Raw genomic sequence first — 25,115 nt, 5'->3', positions numbered from 1 at the left:
ACACACCGCCCTACTTTGATTCTTTACGCTTTCTGGTACTAACATCGTTCCGTGGACTCGTTGCGGGGGCGCGCGCACGCCACCCTCGTGGGTTTGGGTTGTGGCCTCCGCAGGTTTTCTTATTGATTTGTAGGTGTGGGTGTTTTTTTTTTTTTTTTTTTTTAGTCTTTTTGGAGTTAGGTTTGTTTATGTAATCCTGTGTATAAAGTTTTATCAAATTTGGAAATTCTGGGGAGCGCCTGGGGGGCTCAGTGGTGGAGCGCCTGCCTTCGCGGGGCGTGATCCTGGGGCCCCAGGATCGAGTCCCGCGTCGGGCTCCCTGCAGGAAGCCTCCCTCTCCCTCTCCCTCTCCCTCTCCCTCTCCCTCTCCCTCTCCCTCTCCCTCTCCGTCTGTCATTAATAAATAAATAATCTCTTAAAAATAGGAATTGTGTTTTGTCCTAAAGAATACATTCTTGTCTAGGAATTGTAAGCTTCTCCTACATTAAATACTTTCAATTGGTGTAAACGTTTTGTTTGTGTTATATTCGTTATAACAGTTTGTTGCTGACCATTTTGTTGATCGATTCATGCATAGATGGGCATTTGGGTTATTCCCACCTTTTGGCTGTGGTGACTAACGCTTCTGTGAACATCGGTGTGTAAACATTTGCTTGAGTCCCTGCCTTCACTTCTTTTGGGTATACGCACAAACGTGGGATTGCTGGGTTTGAGGACGAACCGCTAGATGGGGTTCCACATTTTACATTTTCATCAGCAGTTGCATAAGGGTTCTAATTTCTCTGCATCCTCACCATTTGGATGTATGTATGTATTTATTTATTTATTCATTCATGATAGACACGCGGGGGGGGGGGTCAGAGACACAGGCAGAAGGAGAAGCAGACTCCCCACAAGGAGCCCAATGTGGGACTCAATCCCGGGTCTCCAGGATCACGCCCTTGGCTGAAGGCAGGCACCAAACTGCTGAGCCAACCAGGGATCCCCTTTATTTATTTTTAAAAAATATTCTGGGACGCCTGGGTGGCTCAGCAGTTGAGTGTCTGCCTTCGGCTCAGGGCGTGATCCCGGGATCCCGGATGAGTCCCACATCAGGCTCCTTGTGGGGAGCCTGCTTCTCCTTTTGCCTGTGTCTGTCTCTCTCTCTCATGAATAAATAAAATATTTAAAAAAAGATTTTAAAAAAATAAAAAAAATAAAAAAAAAGATTTTACTTAATTCTTTGAGAGGGACAAAGAGAACAAGAAGGAAAGGATGAGAAAATCTGAAGCAGACTCTGTGCTGAGTGGAGGGCTGGAGGGAGGAATCCATCCCACAACCATGACACTGTGACCCTAGCTGTCCCCTGCTGAGCCACCCAGGCGCCCCGTCTTGCTTTTTAAAAAACTAAAAAAAAAAAAAAAAAAAAAAAATAGCCATCTTCACAAGTGTGATTGTGTGTTTTTTTGGCTTTCAAGTTTTAGACATTGCATTATCTTTTTTTTCTTTCTTTTTGTTTTAGATTTTATTTTTATTTTAGAGAAAGAGCATGAGCTGGGGGTGGGTTGGGGTGGGGGGTAAAAGCAGAAGGAGGGAGAGAATCTCAAGCAAGGTGTGCTGAGCAAAGAGCCCTGCTGTGGGGCTCAGTCTCAGGACTCAGATCATGATCTCAGCTGAAACCCAGAGTCTGACCCTTAACTGACTGAGCCATCCAGGTGCCCCAGGCATTATCTTTATTTTTTTCTAAGTTTTTGTTTAAATTTATCTTATTTTTTGGGGGGTGCCTGGGTGGCTCCGCAGTTAAGCATCTGCCTTTGGCTCAGGGTTTGATCCCAGGTCTGGGGATTGAGTTCTGCATCGGGCTCCCTGCCAGGAGCCTGCTTCTCCCGCTGCCTGAGTCTCTGCCTCTCTGTGTCTCATGAATAATGTTTTTTTTTTTTTTTTTTTTTTAAGATTGTATTTATTCATGAGAGAGAGAGAGAGAAAGAGGCAGAGAAAGAGGCAGAGACACAGGCAGCTGGAGAAGCAGACTCCTCGCAGGGAGCTGGCTGTGGGACTTGTTCCTGGGTCCCCAGGATCAGGCCCTGGACTGAAGTTGGCGCTAAATGGCTGAGCCTCCCCCCCCCCCCCCGGGCTGCCCTATCTTATTTTTTATGATCTGTAACTATACAATCAAATCTCTGAAATAAGACATTTTAGAGAAATCTTTTATACCTCTGCTCTCTACCCTGTTGCCTACACTCCCTTACAAAAAAAAAAAAACAGATTATTTTAATGGACTCTCCTTTTTTACCCCCCCTTTTAAGTAAAATATAGTCAGAGCTCTCCCCTTATTTTTTTAAAGATTTTATTTATTCATGAGAGACATGGGGGGAGAGAGGGAGAGAGAGGCAGAGACAGGCAGAGGGAGAAGCAGGCTGTCTGCAAGGGCCCTGGTGTGGGACTCGATCCCAGGACCTCAGGATCCCGCCCTGAGCCGAAGGCAGCTGCTCTACCGCTGAGCCCCCCAGGCGTCCCTCTCCCCTCCTTTAGGTGAACCCCACGAGCCACATGGACTTCTCTGCTCCCCTTTCAGCCCCTGGCTCTGAGCAGGGCCAGATGAATGTCTCAAATGCAATGATGTGGGTGGATTCTCAGGCTTTGCTAGAGTACCTCTGGGCATCTGCAGGCGCCTGGCTGGCTCAGTGGGCAGAGCTTGCGGTTGTAAGTTCGAGCCCCACACTGGGTGTAGAGATTCCTTAAAAATAAAATCTTTAAAAACAAAACCAAACAAAAACCAAACAAAAACCAAAGAGGAGTATCTCAATGAGGAGCCTTCTGCAAACACCCATGTATTTCACCAGATAGTCTTTTGAGATCAATTCCTAAAAGTGGGATTGTGGTCAAAGGGTAATCCTACACTTGACAGTGCCGGGTACTGCCCGGATCCCCCTTTGGCTTGGACTGTTTTCCATTCCCACCATCATGGGTAGGACGCCCCCTTTCCCCACAGCCTCAGCCATGGTGCATATGGTCACACGGGGAGTCTTGTCAGTCTGAGAGGCGAGAAACGGCACTTGAGTGTGGCTTTTATTTGCATTTATCTTATGATCAAGGTTGGGGATATTTTTATATTTCAGGGCCAATTGCCTTTCTATTTCTGTAAATATCATTTGCTTACCTGAAAAATGCAGGACTGTAGGGTTTTCTTCTCCCTCAGTTGCCATTTTGAGATCCTTTGTAAATATTTACTGTTTGCCTTGTACTTTGTTCATGGTGTTCGTTTGCTATCCATACGTTGTTTTGTAACAATTTACTTTCCTGTATCGATTTTGGATTTTGGTAGGAAAGTTCTCACTTCTAGGTTATTGAGGAAACTCACCCACATCTTATAACATTTGTATAATTTTGTTATTATTTTTAATTTTTATTTATTTATTTATGATAGTCACAGAGAGAGAGAGAGGCAGAGACACAGGCAGAGGGAGAAGCAGGCTCCATGCACCGGGAGCCCGACGTGGGATTCGACCCTGGCTCTCCAGGATCGCGCCCTGGGCCAAAGGCAGGCGCCAAACCGCTACGCCACCCAGGGATCCCCTCATTATTTTTTTAAAGTCATCTCTATGCCCAACGTGGGGCTCAAACTCACGACCCTGAGATCAGGACTCACATGCTCTTCCCACTGAGCCAAAGTGACCCTTGCGTGGTTTCTTAGTTCACATTTCAACTTCTGGTCTATTTCAGACTTATTATAGTTTATTATGTGAGGATGTTCCCCTTCTGTAGAAATTTTAGGCCTGACTTGTCAATTTCCATTAAAATATCTGGGAATGTAAGTTGAGTTTAGAGAACAATTTGCAGGGAATTTAGTCTTCCATTTCTCAGGCATAATTAGTCAATATCCTGTTTTTTTTTTTTTTTTTTTTTTTTTAGATTTTATTTATTTATTCATGAGAGACACACACAGAGAGGCAGAGACACAGGCAGAGGGAGAAGCAGGCTCCATGCAGGGAGCCCGATGCAGGGCTTGATCCCGGGACTCCACGATTGCGCCCTGGGCCAAAGGCAGGCACCAAACCGCTGAGCCACCCAGGGATCCCCTGATTTGTATTTTTTTAGTGTAGAAGTCTCACACACCTTTACTTTTTTTTTTTTTTTACACATTTACTTTTATCCCTAGGTATTTTATGGTTTTTGGATGCTGTTAAAATGGTCTACTAGAGTATTAAAAATTTCATTTTCCAACTGCTCATTGGTAGCATGTAGAAATACAACTGACTTTTGTATTATTAACCTTGTGTACTGCAGAATTGCTGCCCTTATTAGTTCCTGGAACTTTCCTGTAGATTTCCTCAGGATCTTTTTTTTTTTTTTTTAAAGATTTATTTATTTGACAGAGAGAGAGAGAGCAAGAGAGTGAGTGTACAACACAGGTAGTAGGAGAGGGAGAAGCAGGCTCCCCACTGAGCAGGGTGCCTCATGCAGGACTCGATCCCAGGACCCTGGGATCATGACCCGAGCCAAAGGTAGCTGCTTAGTCACTGAGCCACTCAGGCGCCCCTGATTCCTGAGGATCTTATAGACAATGTTATTGTGCACCAAGTGGGAGGTTTCTCTTCCTCCTTTCCAGCCTATGCCACTGCTGGCCCGATTGCGCTGGCCACCCCCACCCCAGTACGATGCCAGTAGAGGTGGTGATAATGGGCAGGGCACCCTTGTCTTGCTCCAGACCTTAGGGTGGGAGGGTCACCTTGAATATTTCATCGTTAACATGTTAGCTGTGAGTTTTTTTCTCAGATGATCTTTATCAGATTGAGGACATTTCTTCTTATTTCTAGTTTGCTGAGTTTTTATTATGAATGTTGAATTTTATCTAGTGCTTTTCCTGAACCTACCGAAATGATCATATTCTTTTTCTCCTTCAGACTGTCCATGTGAATTGAATGACACTGATTGCTTCGTGAATATTAAGCCAAACTTGCATTACTGGGACAATACCCACGTGGTCATGATGGTCTTTTTGATTTTTAAATTTTTTAAAAAAGATTTTATTTGTTCATGAGAGACACACACACAGAGACGCAGAGACACAGGGAGAGGGAGAAGCAGGCTCCCCATAGACAGCTCGATGCGGGAATCGATCCCAGGATCCCGGGATCACACCTGAGCCAAATGCAGGTGATCAACCACTGAGCCACCCAGGCGGCCCTTGACCTCCTTCATAATGCCAATTTGACAAGTGTTTTCACAGATTCTGGTTTCGGATAACTTCTGCTGTGTATGAATGTATTTCTAACATTTTATAATGTATTTATCCTGCCTTATCTCTGCTGTCCCCACCCTTATCTTCGAGTTGATCTTCCTCCAAATTATACCCTATTTTCTGGTATCTTTTTAAAAAATATTTTATTTATTCATAAGAGACAGAGAGAGAGAGAGAGAGAGAGAGAGAGAGAGGCAGAGACACAAACAGGCTCCATGCAGGGAGCCCGACGTGGGACTAGATTCTGGGTCTCCAGGATCACTCCCCGGGCTGAAGGCGGCGCTAAACCACTGGGCCACCCAGGGATCCCCACCTTTTTTTTTCTTAAGGAACTCCTAGGCCCAATGTGTGGCTAGAACTTACAACCCCAAGATCAAGAGTTGCGTGCTCTGCCGGCTGAGCCAGCCAGCCCCTCTGGCATCTTTTCTACTTGAGCTTGGCTATCTCTACCATCTGCCCCAGCCACCACCTTACAGCGGGTTGACTCTGGTCATCGACTCGGATCTTTCATGTACTTTGCATTTTAGTTCTACTCTTTAAAAAAAAAATACTTTATTTATTCATTCATGAGAGACACACAGAGAGAGAGGCAGAGAGACAGGCAGAGGGAGAAGCAGGCTCCATGCATGCCGGGAGCCCGGTGTGGGACTCCATCCCAGGACTCCAGGATTCTGCCCCGCGGCCAAAGGCAGGCGCTAAACCACTGAACCGCTGAGCCACCCAGGGGTCCCTAGTTCTACTCTTCTAATTTCTAAACATCTAGGGCTCTTCCAGCTAGCTTATGGTTGTTGAGCCCTAACTCCATTCCATGCGGAGAACAAACACATGCTGCGCGATGCTGAGAGTCACATCTCGGCCCAGCAGCCAGCCGGCCTGTGGCGGCGGAGGGGTCGCCGGGGCTGTTGCTGTTGCTGGAGTGTGTTCTATAAATGGCCATCAGGTCAGGCGCGGGGTTGGTCTCCTGGGTTCACTTTCTTGCCAGTTGTTCTATCAACTGGAGAGAAGGCTGTTAAAATGTCCAACTCTGGGGCAGCCCTGGTGGCTCAGTGGTTGAGCGCCTGCCTTCAGCCCAGGGCGTGATCCTGGAGACCTGGGATGGAGTCCCGCATCAGGCTCCCTGCATGGAGCCTGCTTCTCCCTCTGCCTGTGTCTCTGCCTCTCTGTGTGTCTCTCATGAATAAATAAATGAAATCATAAAATAAAATGTCCAACTCTAACCGTGGAATTGTTTGAATTCTGTCAAATTTTGCTTCATGAATGTGCACAAACTGCAGGCAGGAAGTCCTTTTTCTCTGCGTTCTCTACCTTAGGGTTATGGCTTTATATTCAAAGTGCCTCCTCCTCAGCACCTCCTTGGTTCTTCCTCCCTCATCCACTTTGCAATCCTGTGTTTGACTGCAGTGGTCAGTCCGCTGATACGTAACATCACTAAAGATGCCACCAGACTGGAGTCTGCTTGTCACAGGGTTACTCTGTCCCATTGGTTATTTCTTCCTCTTCTTTTCCTGCCTTCTCTCGATTTTTTAACTTACATATTGGCTTTTTTTTTTTTTTAAAGAATTTTATTTATTTTAGAGACAGAGTGTGAGCAGGGGGAGGGGCCGAGGGAGAGAGAATCTCAGGCAGACTCCCGGCTGGCCGATCGCAGAGCCCAAGGCGGGGCCCGATCTCACGACCCTGAGATCATGCCCTGAGTGACACTGAGAGTCGGACGCTCCACCCACTGAGCAGCAGGTGCTCCTTGGCTTCTTTCTAATATTCTTTTATACTGCTCAGGATTCAACTATGCTTCCTGAAGCGGAGTATGTTTCTCATCGACTCCAGAATACCACCAGAAGCTGATCCGCGCTTCTCCTTCAACTTTCCTTTTTGGTTTTCTGGTAATTTTGTTGTCTCATTGATTGGTTTTCTCTTCACCTATATCTGCCATTTAACTGCTCTTTTGCATCTTTAACTTTAGTGACTTATTTCTAGTTGCTCTGTGTCATCTCCTTTAGTTTGGGGTCATTACTCCTGTCTGCTTAAGGTAACTAGAGGACCGCAGTGGGTGGGAGTAGATGGCCTTTGGGGGCCGGCTGCACAAGGGTTCCAGGGTCCCAGAGCAGAGCCCTTGGAGACAGGAAAGGGCCAGAGCACAGGCGGGATGTGGAGCCCTCCCTGCTCTGACGAGCGGCGGAGAGACACGGATGGGAAAGTCGGGTGGCCGCTACGGGAGCTGGAACAGAGCGGTGTTACTGTCAGTGCGCCCGTGCTGCGCTGAGTCACGTCTGTGAAGCTCAGAACTGGGCCCCTGGGCACCCAGAGGCTTCCCGGCCGGCCGCGCTTAGCCTTCCTCGTCCATCCACTGCCATGCTCCCTTCCCAGCAGATCCAGGAATCATCCCTTAACTGAGCGTACACCTGGACTCCTCACTTTTGTTGGTTTTTATTTTGTTCACATTGGTTAAATCTTAAGTTGAATATAATTTTTTATACACAAGAAAATACTTCATGTACCTATGCAGTAAGACAGGTAGGGAATGTGTTGGGAATGTGTCTGGTGCAAACGAAGTATTTACACCCATGCACGGAGTGTCCTCAGATGATTGTCATTTCGGCCTCACATGTCGTATGTGGGTCATGCCAGGAAGGAGTAGATTGCCAGGCTCTGCTTGGTGTACTTTTGTCCTATAAAAATAACTCCCGGGGATGGAATGACGGGGCCACTAGTAGTTCACCCCTTTGACCATGCATGGCAGCCAGGGTGGGGATGTGCTCGTTCGGCTCCATGATTGTGGGACGACGGCTGCGGGTGGCCACAACAGCTGGTCTGGCTCCACCCTTAGTAGGGGATATCGTTCTGATAGTACTGGATCATGTCATAGGTCCGGCTCCTGGAAGGAGAGCAGAGGGAGGCTGCGGGGGACTGTCTGGTTCTGGGGCCCTTCACCCTTCTGAGTCCTTCATGTGTGCCCAGAAAGCTGCACTCAGGAGGTGCCTTTTCCCCTCCCTGAAGGTGCAAATGCAAATTTGCAGCCCCTCTGGCCCCCCTGCCAGCCCCTCTTCAGGGACACTCCTTCTCCCACCAGCGACCATGGCTGTGTGAGCCCCAATCTGCTCTGTCTCCTGCTGGGCCTTCTCAGCCAAATACCTGCCCTCGGTCCTGGGCCTACACCCTGGACCTGGGGATCCATCGAGAGGAGCTGTCCCTATTAGGTGCCACTCTGGCCCCTGGCCTGGCATGTGGCCCACAAGTGAGACCCTGTCCTCCTGTCCCGTCACACCTCCTAGCACATGCCTTACTCTGCCAACAAAACAATCAGAAGAGACCTCCCTCATCCTGCCCTCTTGTCCAGGTCCCCATGCTTGCCCTTGAGTTACTTCCTGTTTCTCTGCTCCTGTCAGGCCCACCCTGGGTGGCTCGCGGTGTTCCTCTTAGATCCCACATCTGTACCTCCAGGGGGACAGGGTGGCAAGCTCAGCTCCAGGTCCACCCAGGTGCACAGCCCAAGCTCTGCCTTCAGAACCAGAACCCACCTCTTCTCACAGCTCCCCTGTCATAATGGCCAATTGGCCTGGTCCCCCCCCACCCCCACCCCCGCCCTGTCACTGCCCAGGCAGCAGCCGGAAGGTGCGGAGAAGTAGGGGTGGGGCCGAGGCCTCTCAGAGCTCGCTGTCTCCTCACCCAGCCTGCTGGGCTGTGCTCACTCCTCACCACAGCTCACTTGGCCTCACAGCCTGGGCTCCAGGTGGGAAACCATGTCTTTAGGCCTCTGTTGGGTGTTCCCCTCGGCAAGTCTCGGCCCCTCTAACCCAGTACCCCAACACTGCAAGGGCTTCTTTCAGGACTTGTGGGACAGAGAGTCCCCTGGGGCAGCAGCATCCTCGTCACTCAGCCCCGGTGCAGCCCCGTGCAAGTGCCCAGAGAACACTGGTGTGGCAGGTGGCCTCGGAGGGGACAGCGGAAGGGGACTCACCTGTTGCTGAGGAAGCAGCTCTGAATAACCTTCATGATGAAATTTGCAGCCTCTCTCTCAGTCATGTTGGGGCTGAACCTGTGCCTGGGGGCGAGGGCCGTGTCAGGGCTGTCACGGGGGTGGGGGGGGTGGGGGGGACGCTGCACCCTCCAGGCTGCCCTCCCCATGGGATGTGGTCTTGCAAACAGACTATACTTAGCATTTGTGGGAATTTGTTCAGAGGAGGGTCAGCCCAGGGAATGTTCCCTTTTGGAACAGTTGTAAGGGGCAGGGACATTGTCCCCAGCTGGCTCTGGCGGACCTTCCCTTTCCCTGGGGGATGACCAGCATGGGGTGACACTGCTGCAGCCTCAGGCCTGGAGGCAGGGGCGGGTACTGCCTGCGTCCTTGAGAAATGAGGGGATCCCTGGGATGTCTGCAGCCCTGGCGTGGGGAAGGTGCCTCACCCAGGAGCCCTGTTGGCTCTGGGGTTCCCAGGAGAGCGCGTGCTCTGGGTAATGACACATTTACCAGCATTCAGGAGGCTCCCACCTGGAGAGGACAACTGCCCCCCAATGGGTTATGCGTCTGCCCAGGACCTACTTCAAAAGCTTGATTGTCTGGCCCCGGAAGCAGGGCAGGCCTGTGTCCAACATTAGAGTGACCAGAGAGACGACCGCATCCATGTAGGGCCTGGGGAGAGGCAGGGAAGGAGGCGGCTTGAGCAGGGTGGTCCTGCCCGAGGTCCTGCAGCCCAGCCCCCACCTGACAGCTGCACACCGCGGCCCGGCTCCCTGGCACCTCTGCAGTCACCAGGGCAGCCCCCTGCGGCAGCTGGGCTGCTCACACACCCTTGAACAGGCTGAGTGTCCTGCCTTGGCCTGCCCACTCTAGGCCTCCAGCCATGGTTTCCGTGCCTGGCTGAAGAAGCACAAGCGTGCTGTGCGAACACACCCTGACACTGAGTGGGCGTGATGCAGGCTCCAACAGACTCTGGGTTGGAGTTCAGGTGTCACAACACTATTGTGTGGCCTTGGCCGTGTGCCACTGAAGCCAGGACAGTAAGTCTTCAGCATGCAGCCTGGGAGATGGCAGATGCTCAGGTCGGGTGGGGGTGAATGGGGAGCTCAGAGTGGGGAGCCCAAGGTGTTAGCAGGCAAGGCCACGACCCAGGAGACTATGGAACATGGTGGGACACTGACCCCCAGGGCAGGAAGTCACTGGCACAGGCTGCCCGGGGCCAGGAGATGGCCTCTAGCACCTGCCTTGCTCTTTGTCTCTAAACTGCAGCTCCTCCATCCACAAAGGGGTCTGGGAAGGTCCCGCGGGACCTCTGAAGGCTAGCCTGGCAGGCTAAGTGGTAACGAGGACTGATGCCAGACTGCCCACCCTCTTCCCCACTGTCTCGGTACCCCACCCCCCGCCCCCGGGCCTTCCCTGGGGCTCACCGCACAGCCAGGTAGCCACGGACACACATCTCCATGAACCACTTGAAGGGTGTAGCCTCCATCTTGCCCCCCATGATCATCACCATCTCATCCGTCAGCTTGATGTCTGGTTCCCAACCAAGGTTGCCGCCCGGTGAGCTTTCAAACATGAAGCCAAAGTCTGCAAAACCCCCAAAGCCATTCTTGATAGGATCAGGTGGTAGGGCAAGATGTGGGCGTGCCTCAGCCAGGGCTTTGAGCCACCGGCTCCCCATACACCACAAGCTGGCCACAGGCCATGTTTTCTTGGGGATGGCAGGGGTGGGGGTGTGTGGGAGGGGGCGTGGCAAGCAGGCAAGAGAGAAAAGAGGAAGTGGAGGTAGGAAGCCAGGCTGGAGCAGAAATGAGGCTGGCCCTGGGGCTGGGAGAGCCATGCTCTGCCCAGTTCCAGTTTCGGACCACAGGGCAGCTCCCTGTGGTCCTGCTGCTACTTGCCCCCACAGCCTGGCAGCCAACAGCTCGGGCATGGAACCCTGACCTGGACCTTTCCTGGCTAGGTGACCCCAACATGTCTGGCTCTTCTGTGGGGTGGGGATTGCCATCCTGCCCCAGGCTCTAGGGAGTGAAGGGAGAGGAGGAGGGTGGCCCTGGGGCCCGGCTGACCGATGTGGATGATGTGGCCCTTCTTGTCCAACATGATGTTGCCGTTGTGTCTGTCCTTGATCTGCAGCAGGAACAGCAGGAGGCTGTAGGCAGCCATGCTCCGGATAAAGTTGTAGCGTGCCTGTGTAGAGGGAGCCAGGTACTCACGGATGGCCCCCAAGTGCTGCACCTCCTAAGGCCTCGCAGGCGTTCTCCTGCCTCCCTGCCTGGGACCCTGAGGCTTGGGGGTGTCCTCTGGGCCCTTGTTTCCAGCCTTGGAAGCAGAGATCAAATCAGCAAGCCAGATCTTAGACACAAAAGGGATGAGTGACTGTATCTGGGCATTCAGGGGCAGCATCCCATTCCTCCTACCCCCACAGATTGGCTTCCTCCTGGGGAGTCCACCTCCAGGTTCCTTTGAATCCCAAGGAAGGTTATGGGGTACCCTGGTTTTACCTCCAAATGCATAAGGACTCAGAAAAGCAGGAAAAAGGGGAAGCAGGGTGCTGGCCCAAAGGCAGTGCTGGGGGTGGGTGGGATGGAGAGTGCCAGCAATCTCTGGTCTGGAGGCTGTCCTGCTGGTCACCTGCTGGAAGGCCAGGGTGGACTCATCCCCATACTGGCGTGTGAAGTAGTCGTACATGCCGAAGTCTGTCTGGCGGCCCAGCTGGTCCCGAGAGGTACAGTCGGGGATGCACTCAATCACTCCGCACTGGGGAGGAAGGGCCAGGTGCTGAGGCCTGCAGGCATGGGGAGTACCCTGCCCCAGGCTCTTGCCCAGGGGAACTTACCCCGGGGGCGGTGGCTACCACCCGGTAGGGGAAGACGAAGAGGTCCAGGCCAACCAGCTGGAAGATGTTCTTGAAGAGGTCAATAATCTGCAGAGCCAGCATGTCCTGGAGGCCAGGGAGACACAGAGGTGCTCTATGTCTGTGCTCTAGTCCACCTGACCCCCCGCAGCCCTGCCAGTGAGGAAGGAGGGAGGGAGGCCACAGCAGAGCAGGAGTCTGGAGTGTCTGGCCTCAAGGATCATCATGCTGGGCTGGACCATCTGGCACTGGACTGAATAGAGCCCGTGCTGTCCGGTGGGGGATGCAAGTCAGGGGCTCCTGCTCCCTAGGGCAGTTCCCTCTGGATGGCCAGGGGATGCACAGTGGGTGGGAGCTGCTGGAGAGGGCAGGTTTGGCAGAAAGCCCGTTTCCTCCGTGGCACCTCAACCCACTGTGGGAAGCCAAGCTCTGGTTTTGTCCGCCAGGTGCAGCCCCGCAGGGCACCTGGAGCCTCAGGGAGGGCAGGGCTCGCTCGGTACCTGCCGGCAGTCGTCTCCCACTTTGAAGATGGCCGCCTGCCACGAGATCTTTTGGCCATCAGCCTCGTGTGCGCCACACTCATCCTCTGTGTCGGAGCGGCACCGCAAACCTGCACATGGGGCGGAGGCAGCCTGTTAGCCCGGAGGCAGGGAGAGGCCCTCTGTGGGGGCCGCAGCAAGCCCTGCTCACATGCCTAGAACCCTAGGAATCTAAATGGTCTCTGCAAAGCTCCAAGGAGGCCGACAAGGCCCAGCAGACACCCGGTGTCAGTGGGTGGAACCACAGGGCCAGGGGTCTCTTCCAAAGAATGTTTAAGCTTAAATGAAAGTGAAGATAGAGCCCCCTTTTCACTAGAAGTGGGGGCCCAGGTATGCTGGGATTAGTGGCGGGCACTCTAAACTGGGGGGCAGGAGTGTGTGTGTCCACACCCTAGGGTCCCTGGGAGGATTTGTGTACCAGAGTGCAGAGAAGGCCATGGAAGGCACGTGTCCCCATACTGGCAGTGGGGCACTCCCCCTTTTTGGGTTGACTAGGGTCCCCCCAAATTCATGCCCACTCAAAACTGCAGAATTGACCTTATGTGGAAATAGGATCTTTGCCCATACAGTCAGGTTAATGAGGATTAGGGTGGGCCCTAATCCAATGACTGGTGCCCTTATCAGAGCATAAAAATCTGGACAGGGGTACACAGGGAGAAAGGCTCTGTCCTCACGAGGCAGAGGTCGGAGTGACGAGGCTGCTGAGGATCACCAAGGAAAGCCTGGAAGCTGGGAGAAATACACGGAACAGATTCTCTCTGTGGAACCCTTCTGAAAGAGCACAGCCCTGCCAACACCATGATGTCACACTTCAGGTCTCCAGAACTGTGGGGGGCTATCTCTCTTGTGGAAGCCACCAGTCTGTGTCACTTGCACAGCACCCCCCCCCCCCCCCCAGAAGCTCTAGGCCACTTAGCCCCAGGAAGGTGCCTCCTGGACTGGACAGCTGGCCTGGGGCCAGCCTCCAGGGATCTCTGTCACTCTACACCAGCTCCACGCCATCCCTAAACCAGGGTTCAGGCAGACAGCGGATGGACGTCACCTTTCACAGGACAGTAACTAAACATGCCCAAAGAACCTGGCATCTCCAGGGAAAACACTTAGATCCCAAACTGTGTCAGAGATTCTTCACTGACCTTCTTTTTCAAGTTCACTAACTCCACATCGTTTCACCTTAAATTTAGCCAGATACGGGGCTTTTGCGGCACTGAAAAACAACAGAAGGAACATGGCACGGGAGCCAGAGCAAAGGAGAACCTTGTGTAAGGGAGCTGCTGACAATGGGTGGCCTCTCACCTCTGCATGGGTGTCCCGGACTTGTAGTCGATGTCCAGCACGATGGCCTCAGGGTTGCTGGGCAGGTAGCAGCCTGTACAGGGATGGAGCGGAAGTCACAGGGAGCCCAAGTGTGAACCCCCGCCTCCAGACGGGGCTCCTAGGGCCTCAACCAGGCACTGATAACTTCTCATCTGGGGCCATTAAGGGTCCATCCTCCGATAAGTGGTCTTTCCCTGGATCCTCCCTGATATCTAACAAAGAAGCCGCCACCTCCCAGGAGACACTTCTCCAGGAGGACGCACCAACCCTCAGCTTCGCAGACCCAGCACCCTGCTCCTTGTGGCCCCGCCAGCCGTCCACTGCCGGGTGCAGGGGTGCCTGCTCTCACAGGGACATGCAGGAGCTTCCTACCCTGCCTGTGTGTACCCGGAACCTCCTCAGCTCTTGGACTCACCCCACTGCCTGGAGCTCCCCTCCCTCAGGGTACATGTCAAGTGGGGAGGACAAGAGAAAGCCCATTCCTGGTCAAGGAACTGGCAGGCCCCCCTGGGCTGTGTGTGCATGTGTGTGTGTATGCCTTCCTGAGTCCCAGGAAGTGGGAGAGATTCCTGCTGGGGAGTGGGCTTCTAGGAGGGGCCCTGCAACAGGAAGGACTGGGTTTCCTGGGGAACAAAGTGAGGCCTTGCTGTGGAGTCAGGGGGGGCTTTGCCACCAGGGGGAGGAGGGGCACAAGGACCATGCCATCGCTTCCCTGTTCTTGCACCTTCCTTCCCTGGCCGGCTCCAGCCTCTCTCTCTCAGGACTGCTATCTATTGTTCTGTTCTGGAGTCCTGGCTGGCTCCCCTGTGCCTCTGGGACAAGATCTGGTGGCGTGGGCTGCAGGAGGCTGGGGGCTCATGGACTAGGTGAACTGACATGTGGACGTCAAAGCTTCTCTGAGCTGAGCTGCCTTTTGCACCAGGCAGGGCAGGGAGTTCAACACAAGACAAGGAAAGGTCTAAACTGAGGATAGCCAGTGTGAATGTTTGCACAGGATGGCCACGGTTTTGAAAACTGTGCTTGTGACAGTAGTTAAAAACGGAGACCTGTGAAGTCTAGATTTCCAGCCTGACTTGAAAAGGCACAGAGCTGGCTGCACTGGGCTCAAATTCCCACATGGCAATAGTTGGTAGGCACGAGGGAGCAACTTCCCCCTTTGGGACAGGCACCCTGTCTGTGTAGCCTGTGTTCCTGTTTCAATGGGGTTCAAGAAACCTCTAGAATAACAACTGCCAAGGACAGTACCTGGGCTTAAAAAAATAGAAGGCAGCAAGGAAGATAGTGTCAAATGAGAAGTGGCTCCTAGCTCACCAGGGGCAGAATTGTGGAGAGGGAAACCAGGGACCCAGTGCCTAGCCTCAGCAGTTAGTGGAGCAGTTAGCCGCCTCCCTGGTCCCCAGGCCCGCCCAGCCTTCCCGCAGGAAGAGGCCCAGCTCACCTGGCTGCACTTTCACTTCAGACAGAGCTGACAGGCATGCCTTCTTCCTCTCATCACCTTTAGGGTAGGGCCTGAGAAACAGGACAAACAGCTTTGCTTTGTTGCTGCAGGAACTGGCCTCTGGGCTTCTGGGGGGCAGTGCAGGGCCTCTCCTGTCTGCCTCTCCATTCCTCTTCCAGTTCTAGCTACTACTGAGGGCCCTGCTAGGTCCAGTTCCTTCAGAGGTGCCACTCTGAGGGGGCCTTGCCCTGCACTCGTCAGGGGCCAGGTGGCACCTGGGGGACCAAGGTGGAGTTTTCTATCTTTCCCCCACGCTTGTGTGGGGTGTGGGAGTTGTTGTCAGAGGCACACATGGCACATGGTGGGCTTGGGTCTATGCTCAAGTGCTGGTTCTGTCGTTTACTTGCAGCATGACCTTGGGCAGGCCCTTCTAACTTCCTGCATTCCTAGGATGAGGATGATAGGGTGAAGTGGAATCGGGTGCCTGACATGATGTCCAGGGAATGCCCCCTCCCACCCTTAGAGGCCTTCGTGGGCCAGAAGCTGCCAGTCACTGCTCTACTTAGTACTGAGCCAGGCAAGGGCCTCAGGACATATAGGCGAGGCCACTTGGTGACTAGGGAGATAGAAGCCTGAGCACTGGGGATAGCCAGGGGAATGAGGGGCTTGGGGGTGGGGGGAGACAGGCAGCCAGTGCTCCCCCTGCTGGGGCCTCCTCTAGGCACTTGGCCTATTGATGACTCTGGGGCCCTGGTCCCACACAAATGGGCAGTGCCACTGGTGCCCAAAGATGATGTCAGCCCTCCCACATGGATGGCCCGGTGGGTAAATCAGTAAAAGGACATCCACCAGGAGCTGCAAAGGAGTCTGGTTTTCCTAATACCCCAGGACCCTTCAGAACTTGGGAGAGCAGAGTGGCCTCAAAACTATGGGACAATATCCAGAATGAAACTAAGGTATGTTTTCTGAAATTCGCATTGCTGTGCATTTTGCTATATTTTCAGGGGACCTGAAAGGCCAGGGCAGAGATTCCCAACCCTGGCTGTTCATCAGAATCAGCAGGGGTCCTCCAGGCAATTCCCATGAGCTAGGACTGAGAGACGCCACTTACTTGATAATGGCTGACACGTTGGTGATCTTGTTAAAGAAATCAAATTCCCGTTGGTAAAAGTCCTTGGCTGGGCCAGACAGGGAGCCAGTGATCTCCTCTACTAACTGCTCCAAGAGGTCGCCGATGTCAGCTAATAAAGAAAACAAGAAGGTGAGCCTACGGCTGTGCCATTGAAGGCTCTCTAGGAAAGTCCACGTATTTGTCAGATGTGTGGTCCAGATGTTCCCTAGCACCTAGGCCAGCTGTCCTGAGTGTGGTCTGCGGATGTCTGTATGGTCTCTGGGACCTTTCAGCAGACCCCATGGTCAAAAATATACCAATACGTCATTTGCTCTCCTTGCTGTGTAGATGCTTGTGAGGCTGTGCAAGCAGTCAGCGAACGTGCTAGTGGCCACTGACTAGATCCCCGTGGCTGTGCTCCCATGGTGTGAACAAAAGCCATTGTCACTAAAAATGTCCCTGGTGGGATGCCTGGGTGGCTCAGCAGTTGAGTGTGTGTCTGCCTTCGGCTCAGGTGTGTGATCCTGGAGTCCCACATGCATCCCTGCAGGGAGCCTGCTTCTCTCTCTGCCTATGTCCCTGCCTCTCTGTGTCACTCATGAATAAATAAAATCTTTTTTTTTTTAATTTTTAATTTTATTTATTTATGATAGTCACAGAGAGAGAGAGAGGCAGAGACACAGGCGGAGGGAGAAGCAGGCTCCATGCACCGGGAGCCTGGTGTGGGATTCGATCCCGGGTCTCCAGGATCGCGCCCTGGGCCAAAGGCAGGCGCCAAACCGCTGCGCCACCCAGGGATCCCTGAATAAATAAAATCTTAAAAAAAAAAAAAAAGTCCCTAGTGAAGCAATAAGCAATGACTTATTTTATTAAACTCTACTCTGGGGACACCTGGGTGGCTCAGTGGTTGAACATCTGCCTTCAGCTCAGGGCGTGATCCTGGAGTCCTGGGATTGAGTCCCACATCAGGCTCCCTGCATGGAGCCTGCTTCTCCCTCTGCCCGTGTCTCTGTCTCTCTCCCTCTCTCTGTCTCTCATGAATAAATATATAAAAACTTTAAAAAAGGGCAGCCTGGGTGGCTCAGCAGTTCAGCACCGCCTTCAGCCCAGGATGTGATCCTGGAGACCGGGGATTGAGTCCCGCGTCAGGCTCCCTGCATGGAGCCTGCTTCTCCCTCTGCCTGTGTCTCTGCCTCTCTCTCTCTGTCTCTGAGTAAATAAATAAAATCTTAAAAAAAACAAAAGCAAAACTCTACTCTGAGTCCGTCTTTTTGATATTCTGGGTGATGAAATGGGAAGTAGTCAAAGCAGTCTGCTGCATGTGAAGTACGCGGGTGCTGTGGTCTTGAGGAAAAGCACCTTGTGTTTGACTTTCCAACTGAACTAACTTCTTTTTGCAGGGATCGTCACTTTTACCTAAAAGAGTGACTGATGGACAAAAATACAGTTATTCGGACTTAGGTATATGGCAGATATTTTCTTGAAAATGAACAAGGTGAATCTGCCATTTAAGGAAAATTACCAAGTTTTGGAAAACCAGTGTCTGTGACTGTGAGCTTGACAGCTTCCCAACACTTGAAAATGTTTCTGTTTTGTAAGACTCAGAGGGGGGAGCGCTAATACCTGTGATTTTTAATGTTACGAAGTCCTGTGGGGGGTGGGAGGTATGAGTGCTAGGTAGACCAATGGACTTTAAAGAAAGAGCATGAGAAACTCACTGATATGGTTCAAATCCACATCACAATTAATTATTAAGAACTTGTCACTTAGGGGCACCTGGGTGGCTCAGTTAAGCGTTTGCCTTTGGCTCAGGTCATGATCCCAGGATGGAGCCAAATGTCAGGCTCCCGCTGAGGCTCTCCCTCTCCCTTTGCCCCTCCCCCTTGCTCATGGTCTCACTCTTTCTCTCTAATGAATGAATAGAATTTAAAAAAACAAACAAACCCCAAACCCCCCACCTATCACTTAAAAACAAAACCAAACAAAACCTATCACTTGCTGTGTTTGGTGCAGTATCAACCAAGACTATCTGTAGTTAACTGGAAAGATGACAAAACCCTCCTTACTTTTCTAGCTCCTTGTCTGTGAGGCTGAACTCCCCACATTGACTTCAACCATAACAACATATTCCAACAGGTTAAACGCAGAAGCAGAATGGGAATCCTGTTGTCTTTTACTAAAGATGTTATGACATTATTACAGACATTAAAGAGATCTGCAAAACTGTAAAGCAACACCTCTTCTCACTCCTTTTTGAATTATTTTTCATAAAAATACGTTATTTATGTTAACATGTAATGAGCTTGTATTTTTAAAATGTTTTGGGTCTTATTGTTCAACATTGGTTAACACAGAACTAAAGCCCGCGTAAACGAAAGCTCATTGGAGGCCTCACTAGTGTTTAAGGGTGTGAAGATGTGGACAAGCTGTTTGAGAACCATTGCCCTGGATGGCCACCTGGTCCCCACATTGAATTGCTGGGTCAAGCTCAAGGTGAGAAGAAGCTCTCACATGTGCTTGGGGAGCCACAGGATGGTACCAGGGTAGGCAGGGTGTCTGGAGGTGAGGTTGGCAAAGGCTTCATGAAGGAGGGGGTCCTGATCCCGCTGCATGTTAAAGATGAAGTGGTCCCACTAAAGGATGGGAAGCAGAGGGATGGGCTGGGGCAGCACAGACCCTGGAGGGCTCTGGAGTGTTAAAGACGGGGGTGAGGTCTGAAGGAAGGTGACAAATACTCACGGTCCTTCTGGTGCCCTTCTTCATCCAGATAGATGTTAGTTTTCATGTTCCAGATAAACTGGTGTGCCAGAAGCTGGGATTTGGAGGCTGCCCACAGAATATACTCTCGCACGTAGCCCATCTATAGGAGAGCAAGATTGCCATCAGCCCAGGCCTGGGTACCTCTCCACTGAGAGATACTCTGACCCAGTGCAGGAATGGACTCCCAGCACTTGCAGAACTAGCCAGAAGTGAGGCCCAGTGGTTTCCGGCTGTGTGAGCAAGCTTGTCTGGGTATGTGTGAGCCCAGTCCAGGGGCTAGGCCAAGTTCTAGCTTGCTAGCTGGCTGGTGGGGCAGATGGGGCCCCAGAGGTGGGGTCTGCAAAACAGGAAGGAGCCAGCTTTTGATTCCTCTGTGCTTTCCCCTGGACTCGAAGAACCATAACTTTTCAAACAATTTCTGCTGTTGTCAAGTATGAGAAATGAGTCGGCTGGGTACTTAAAACTCAGCTATAAACTGGTTGTTTAGAACAATGTTCCACAGTGATGGGCAGGCTCCAGAAAATTCTAATACATAGATAACTTCTTCATTAGTTGACACACCACAGCCACTATCCTAAGGACCTCTCTTTTTCCTTCTTAGTCATTTCTGCTACTCATAACTCCAGTTTTAATTACCCTTTCCTAAAGTTAAAAAAGGCACTGGCCTTTCTGGAAGTCTTCTGGAGGAGTGGCCTCTCCCCTAACCACTGCAGTTTGTGGTCCCACATTTGGTAAAGTATTCTTTGGACAGATGTCCTCAACTTGGCTGGTTGGGCTTACCAAGCAAGTCAAACTTCAAATAACTGGGTTTTCCCAATGCTGTAACCCAGCAAAAGGATCTAAAGATAAACTATGAACAATAAAGTTGTAGTGCATTTAAATTAAAGTTTGCATAGCATCTGGGTTGGTGGAAGTGCAGGGAGAGCCAGGCACCTGAAGAACATGGAAGCTCCACAATCTTCCCACATCTCTTGCCTTATGCTGCTCTTCCACCTGGATGTTCTGAGTTATATTCTTTTATGATAAGCTATTAATGTGGTCAGCTTTGCCGAGACCACAGAGGGGACTCAGTGAAGTAATGAGACTACCACAGGGAAGTGGAGGCAGGCAGCTGTCTGAGCAAGGAGGAAGTGTTTTCAGTCACTGAGGCCCATGGAGGCTTCTAGCTTTGGGAAAAACTTTAGCATTTTATTCCTGTGTGTTTCCTAATCCATTTAATATCTGCCTTGCTAGCCAATTTGGTTGAAAATGAATATATGTATATATGCTTTATAACGAATTATACAAACAGTGAGATAATTCTAAAGTCAAAAAAATTACTAAGCATGGCCACTCCACCTTGTTTGCTCGCTCGCCAGCCATTTTTACAAGTTTTGGTCTTTCTTTCTTTCTTTCTTTCTTTCTTTCTTTCTTTCTTTCTTTCTTTCTTTCTTTCTTCTTTCTTTCTTCTTTCTTTCTTCTTTCTTTCTCTCTCTCTCTCTCTCTCTCTCTTTCTTTCTTCTTTCTTTCTTTCTTTCTTTTCTTTCTTCTTTCTTTTAAGATTTTATGTATTTATTCATGAGAGACAGACAGAGAGAGAGAGAGAGAGAGAGGCAGAGAGAGGCAGAGACACAGGCAGAGAGAGAAGCAGGCTCCATGCAGGGAGCCCGACGTGGGACTCGATCCTGGGTCTCCAGGATCATGCCCTGGGCTGAAGGCGGCGCTAAACCACTGAGCCACCAGGGCTGCCCTTATCTTTCTTTTAAAAACAATATAAGCAAATATATTTGTCTCCTGTCAAGCTCAGACTTAAAAAAACAAACCCTAGAAATGGAAAACAAGAAAGAAACCAATGAAACTAGTTGAGTCTTGAGTTGACATAACCTCACAGAGAAGAATCATTTCAAATGACTTGAAAATGAAATAATTTGCAAGGGCACCTGGGTGGTTCATCCGGTTAAGTGTCCAACTCTTGATTTCAGCTTAGGTCATGATCTCAGGGTCCTGAGACTGAGCCCCACATCAGGCTCTGTACTGGGCTTGGAACCTGCTTGGGATTCTCTCTCTCTCTATCCCCCCTCCTCCTGCTTGTATGTGTGCATTTGCTCTCTCAAAAAATAAAAATAAGAATTGAGTAGGGACCCCTGGGTGACTCAGTGGTTGAGTATTTGCCTTTGGCTAAGGGCATGATCCCAGGGTCTTGGGATTGAGTCCCGCATCTGGATCCCTGCATGGAGTCTGTTTCTCCTCCCTCTGCCTGTGTCTCTGCCTCTCTGTGTCTCTCGTGAATAAATAAATAAAATCTTTAAAAAAAAAAAAAAAAAGAAAAGAATTGAGTAAGCTAGGGACTTTGCCTGTGGTTTTGCCACAGCTTGTCTGTCCCAGATTACAATTCTTTTTCCCCCAAACAAACCCATTTTTTGCTAGTAAGATGAAATTAAAAAAAGAAAAAGAAAAAGAAAAAGATTAATCTGACTGTATGTCCTCAATGGAAAATACACCAAGAACAAAAGACAAAAAAATCTGACCCAATTTTTAGTAATCACGTTGGTGTTGTAATGATATTGGTGTTGTTATTTTGAAACTAATAACATAAGTAGTGGAATAATGCAAAGAAACAGTATGTTAATGTTATTAGAAACTAATATTTTCAGTATTAAAAGATTCAAACATAAAATCAAATTAAAAAGTCTACAATCCTACATTTGAATTGGAAATATTAGTATAATCTCATGATGTATTTTTTCTAAAAAACAAAAAAACAAAAAAACAAACAAACAAAAAAACCCAAAGCAAAAGCTCTTTCTACTGGGAAGGGCTAGAAACAGTGACCATCTCAATGGCAGTGACCATGCTTAGCGTTTAGATTATGGTGTCTCAGTAAAATGAACTGAAATTTCCCAGAAAATAGGTGATTCCAGGTCTGAGGAAGAAAATAAGAAAAACCTAAGGAAAAAATCTTGTCCTTCCTGGAAAGCAAGGTTATCAAGGACTAAATATCAAAGGACAGACATTTGGGGATTCCCAGTAGTCAGAAAGATGGGCATCAAAAATAATAAGTGGACTGGTACATACCAAACACATCAAAATCCATGAGTTTATAATGATTTTGGGGGGAAAAAAGGAGAAAAAGTCATAGTCATCTTTGGATAACTGCTAAATAATTAGCCCTATTTTGACAACTAGGGAAAAAAAAGAAAGGAAAAAATGTATCAGGATTTTTGGAAAGCAGTTTATGTAAAACAGTAGCCAAATAGAACAAAGTGCTGCTTGCCTGACTCTGCATATGCTAGTGGCAGCACCCACCTACGCCTCTACGCCAAATGCAGCCCAGCGAGGCCTCTGCATGCCATGCCCAGAGCTCTGAGCATATTGCCTGGAGAGCATAGTGTTCTCTGGTGGCCACCATGATGTGTTCACATGGAGGTGGACACAAAGACACAAAGAGTAAAGGGACAAGGATTTTGGAGGGGAGGGAAATGAGTATCTGGAGAAAAAGCACATTGTGACAGTCCCGTTAACTGCTGAAACCAGGGTGAATAAATTTCTGCACATTATCAAAGCTACCTGGTCAGAATTGGAGGGCTTTTGGCAGCTACCTAGCTAAGACAGGACTCTTTTCTCTTTTCTTCCTTCCTTCTTTCTTTCCTTCCTTCTAGATTTTATTTATTTATTCATGAGAGACACACACATACAGAGAAAGGCAGAGACACAGGCAGAGGGAGAAGCGGGCTCTATGTAGGGAGCCCAACGTGGGACTCGATCTTCGGTCTCCAGGATCACCTTCTGGACCGAAGGCGGCACTAAACCGCTGAGCCACCCGGGCTGCCCTGGACTCAGTCTTTAAAGGTTGGCTGCAGGTCTACAAGCACTTTGGTCTATGGACTAAGACCGAGCATCCTGCTAGTCCATGGGGAAGAAGCTAGTCCTGGTATACCCAGCCACAGCACTCATTGTCACTGCAAGGGCTCAGCTAGAAAGGGGGGCTGGTGTTCTATGCAGTGGGGAGCAGAACTGGCAGGAGCAGAAAAGAGGCAGCTGCTGCTGCTGTATTCAGACTCCAGTATAGGTGGATGAGGGTTGCTGAGATGAAGCATGGGCAGTGTGGGTTCGGGGTTGAGGTCACCCCCCATGTTGGGGTGTGTTTCTGTGCCAGGCCATGGGCTAGGCATCTTATGTACAGGTATGCTGTACATGATGGGCTGAGTTGTGTTCCTCCCTCCCAGTCCCCATGGACTGAAGTCATATGTGCCTCAATGGGACAGTGTCTGGAGATGGGCCTTTAAAAGAGGTGACTATGTTAAAATGAGATTAGGGTGGTGCCTAGTCTAATCTGATGTCCTTATAAGAAGAGAAGATTAAGACACAGACACACAGAAGGAAGCCCACAGGAGGACACAGGGAGAAGGCGGCCATCTGCAAACCAAGGAGAGAAGCCTCAGGAGAAACCAATCCTATGTCTATGGGCGCCGTGATCTCCGACTTTCAGCTTCCAGAATTGTGAGAGATACATTTAGCACCCCCCTACCCCCACCCCACACACACACTCTGTGGTTCTCTGCCAAGGCAGCCTAAGCACACTATACATACATCATCTTGTCTGACCCTCCCCCCATTTCCCACTGAAGAGATGAGGGAGCTGGATTCAGGGACTAAGGACCCTCCCCCCATTTCCCACTGAAGAGATGAGGGAGCTGGATTCAGGGACTAATACTGGAAGGCAGTATTTCCAGAGCCCATCCACCCTGCACAGCAAGATGGGGCCTCAGGGTGAGGTGGGGTGAGGGGGGCCTCCTGGACATGAGCAGCCACAGCTTCAGTGGGGATGTCCATGAGAAGAGCTCAGAGACCGGGTCACAGCCTGGCGGTCATGTTCCCAAGGCCCCATTCCTGTTGCCAATGGCCCCCTCCTCACTGCCAGGCACAGCTCTCAGAGGGAAGGACAGCACACGCTGGCACAGCCTTACCTTGTCATACCTGAGGGCCTGTACAATCTGGGGGATGTAGAATAGGATGGCATCCTGCAAAGGAGGACAAGCAATTGTGACCACCAGGAAGGGAAGACAATTCCTTACCTCCAGGACAGTGAAAACAAATGCAACACAGATGGCTGTCCCAGGGCCCCACTGGAACGGCCCTGCTGTCACTCAGCCCATGGGACACCATCACGCTGGAGATCACAGATGACTGAGAACCAGGGAAAGCCAGGACAGCAAGGAAATGGCCAACAGCTTGAAACACATAATGGGTGAGAAAAAGCAAAAGGAATGAGGCTCCCGTACCTACAAGGACCGGGGAAGGGCCTGCTCATGTGTGTTCACTGCTGGGAGCCTGCTTGGGGACAAGGGGTGAGGTTACAGCAGGCCCATGTGTTGGGGCCTCCGTGAGTCAGCTACCAAATCCCTGTCACTGTGTCTGTCACGTGGGATCCCCAGGCTTCCTAATAGCCCACGGCTGGGCCATGTGCCCACACAGCCACAACTGGAACCAAACTCAAGTCAACTTCCTTCTAGAACTCAAATACCAAATTAAAATAAAATAAATAATACCAGTAACATATCTGAATCAAAACAAAATCTATCTTCTATGATTGCCTGAACAGAAATGGGGAGGAAAACACGCTCTAGGATGGACCAATGTTTTATCAGGCCTATAACAAGTGTGAGATAAAGCCTGTCCTTCCTGTCTCCACCCGAACACTGCCTGGTAAGTCCCACCGAGGCTGGCTCTGGACACGGGCTTACCGGTGGGAAGGACCGCAGGACTTTCACCCCATACTGTGCGGTGAGAGGGTGTGGCGGGTACATGCTGGAGAAGTAGGAGAGGCCCGTGGGTGGATCGGCGGGGGCCCAGCACAGCACGTGGCTGAGCTCCGGTGCATCGGCGTCGATGGTGTGCCAGGTGACCAGGAACTGGGAAGGAAGCAGGGAGGTTGTCT

The 25,115-nt window shown here is 50.7% G+C and overlaps 1 protein-coding gene across 2 annotated transcripts in view; it reads right to left on the bottom strand.

The window, feature by feature from the left end:
• Positions 1-7,629: 7,629 nt before the first annotated feature.
• Positions 7,630-25,115, bottom strand: part of PI4KA (phosphatidylinositol 4-kinase alpha) — a 119,347-nt gene continuing 101,861 nt past the window's right edge. For both annotated transcript variants that reach the window (XM_041728420.1, XM_041728421.1), the window contains exons 41-55: positions 24,922-25,089; positions 24,145-24,198; positions 19,178-19,298; positions 16,439-16,568; positions 15,328-15,398; positions 13,869-13,941; positions 13,709-13,779; positions 12,534-12,643; positions 12,016-12,120; positions 11,811-11,936; positions 11,246-11,366; positions 10,604-10,763; positions 9,759-9,848; positions 9,177-9,260; positions 7,630-8,093 (exon numbers count right to left, since the gene is read on the bottom strand). In XM_041728420.1, the coding sequence (XP_041584354.1) occupies positions 8,042-8,093; positions 9,177-9,260; positions 9,759-9,848; positions 10,604-10,763; positions 11,246-11,366; positions 11,811-11,936; positions 12,016-12,120; positions 12,534-12,643; positions 13,709-13,779; positions 13,869-13,941; positions 15,328-15,398; positions 16,439-16,568; positions 19,178-19,298; positions 24,145-24,198; positions 24,922-25,089 (1,536 nt within the window). In that variant the 3' untranslated portion in view covers positions 7,630-8,041. The remainder of the gene's footprint in view (positions 8,094-9,176; positions 9,261-9,758; positions 9,849-10,603; positions 10,764-11,245; positions 11,367-11,810; positions 11,937-12,015; positions 12,121-12,533; positions 12,644-13,708; positions 13,780-13,868; positions 13,942-15,327; positions 15,399-16,438; positions 16,569-19,177; positions 19,299-24,144; positions 24,199-24,921; positions 25,090-25,115) is intronic.

The sequence above is a fragment of the Vulpes lagopus genome, chromosome 14, assembly GCF_018345385.1.
Source record: "Vulpes lagopus strain Blue_001 chromosome 14, ASM1834538v1, whole genome shotgun sequence".
Taxonomy (NCBI): domain Eukaryota; kingdom Metazoa; phylum Chordata; class Mammalia; order Carnivora; family Canidae; genus Vulpes; species Vulpes lagopus.
The sequence above is the reverse complement of the archived record's forward strand: the minus strand, read 5'-3'. Positions and strand labels throughout refer to the sequence as shown.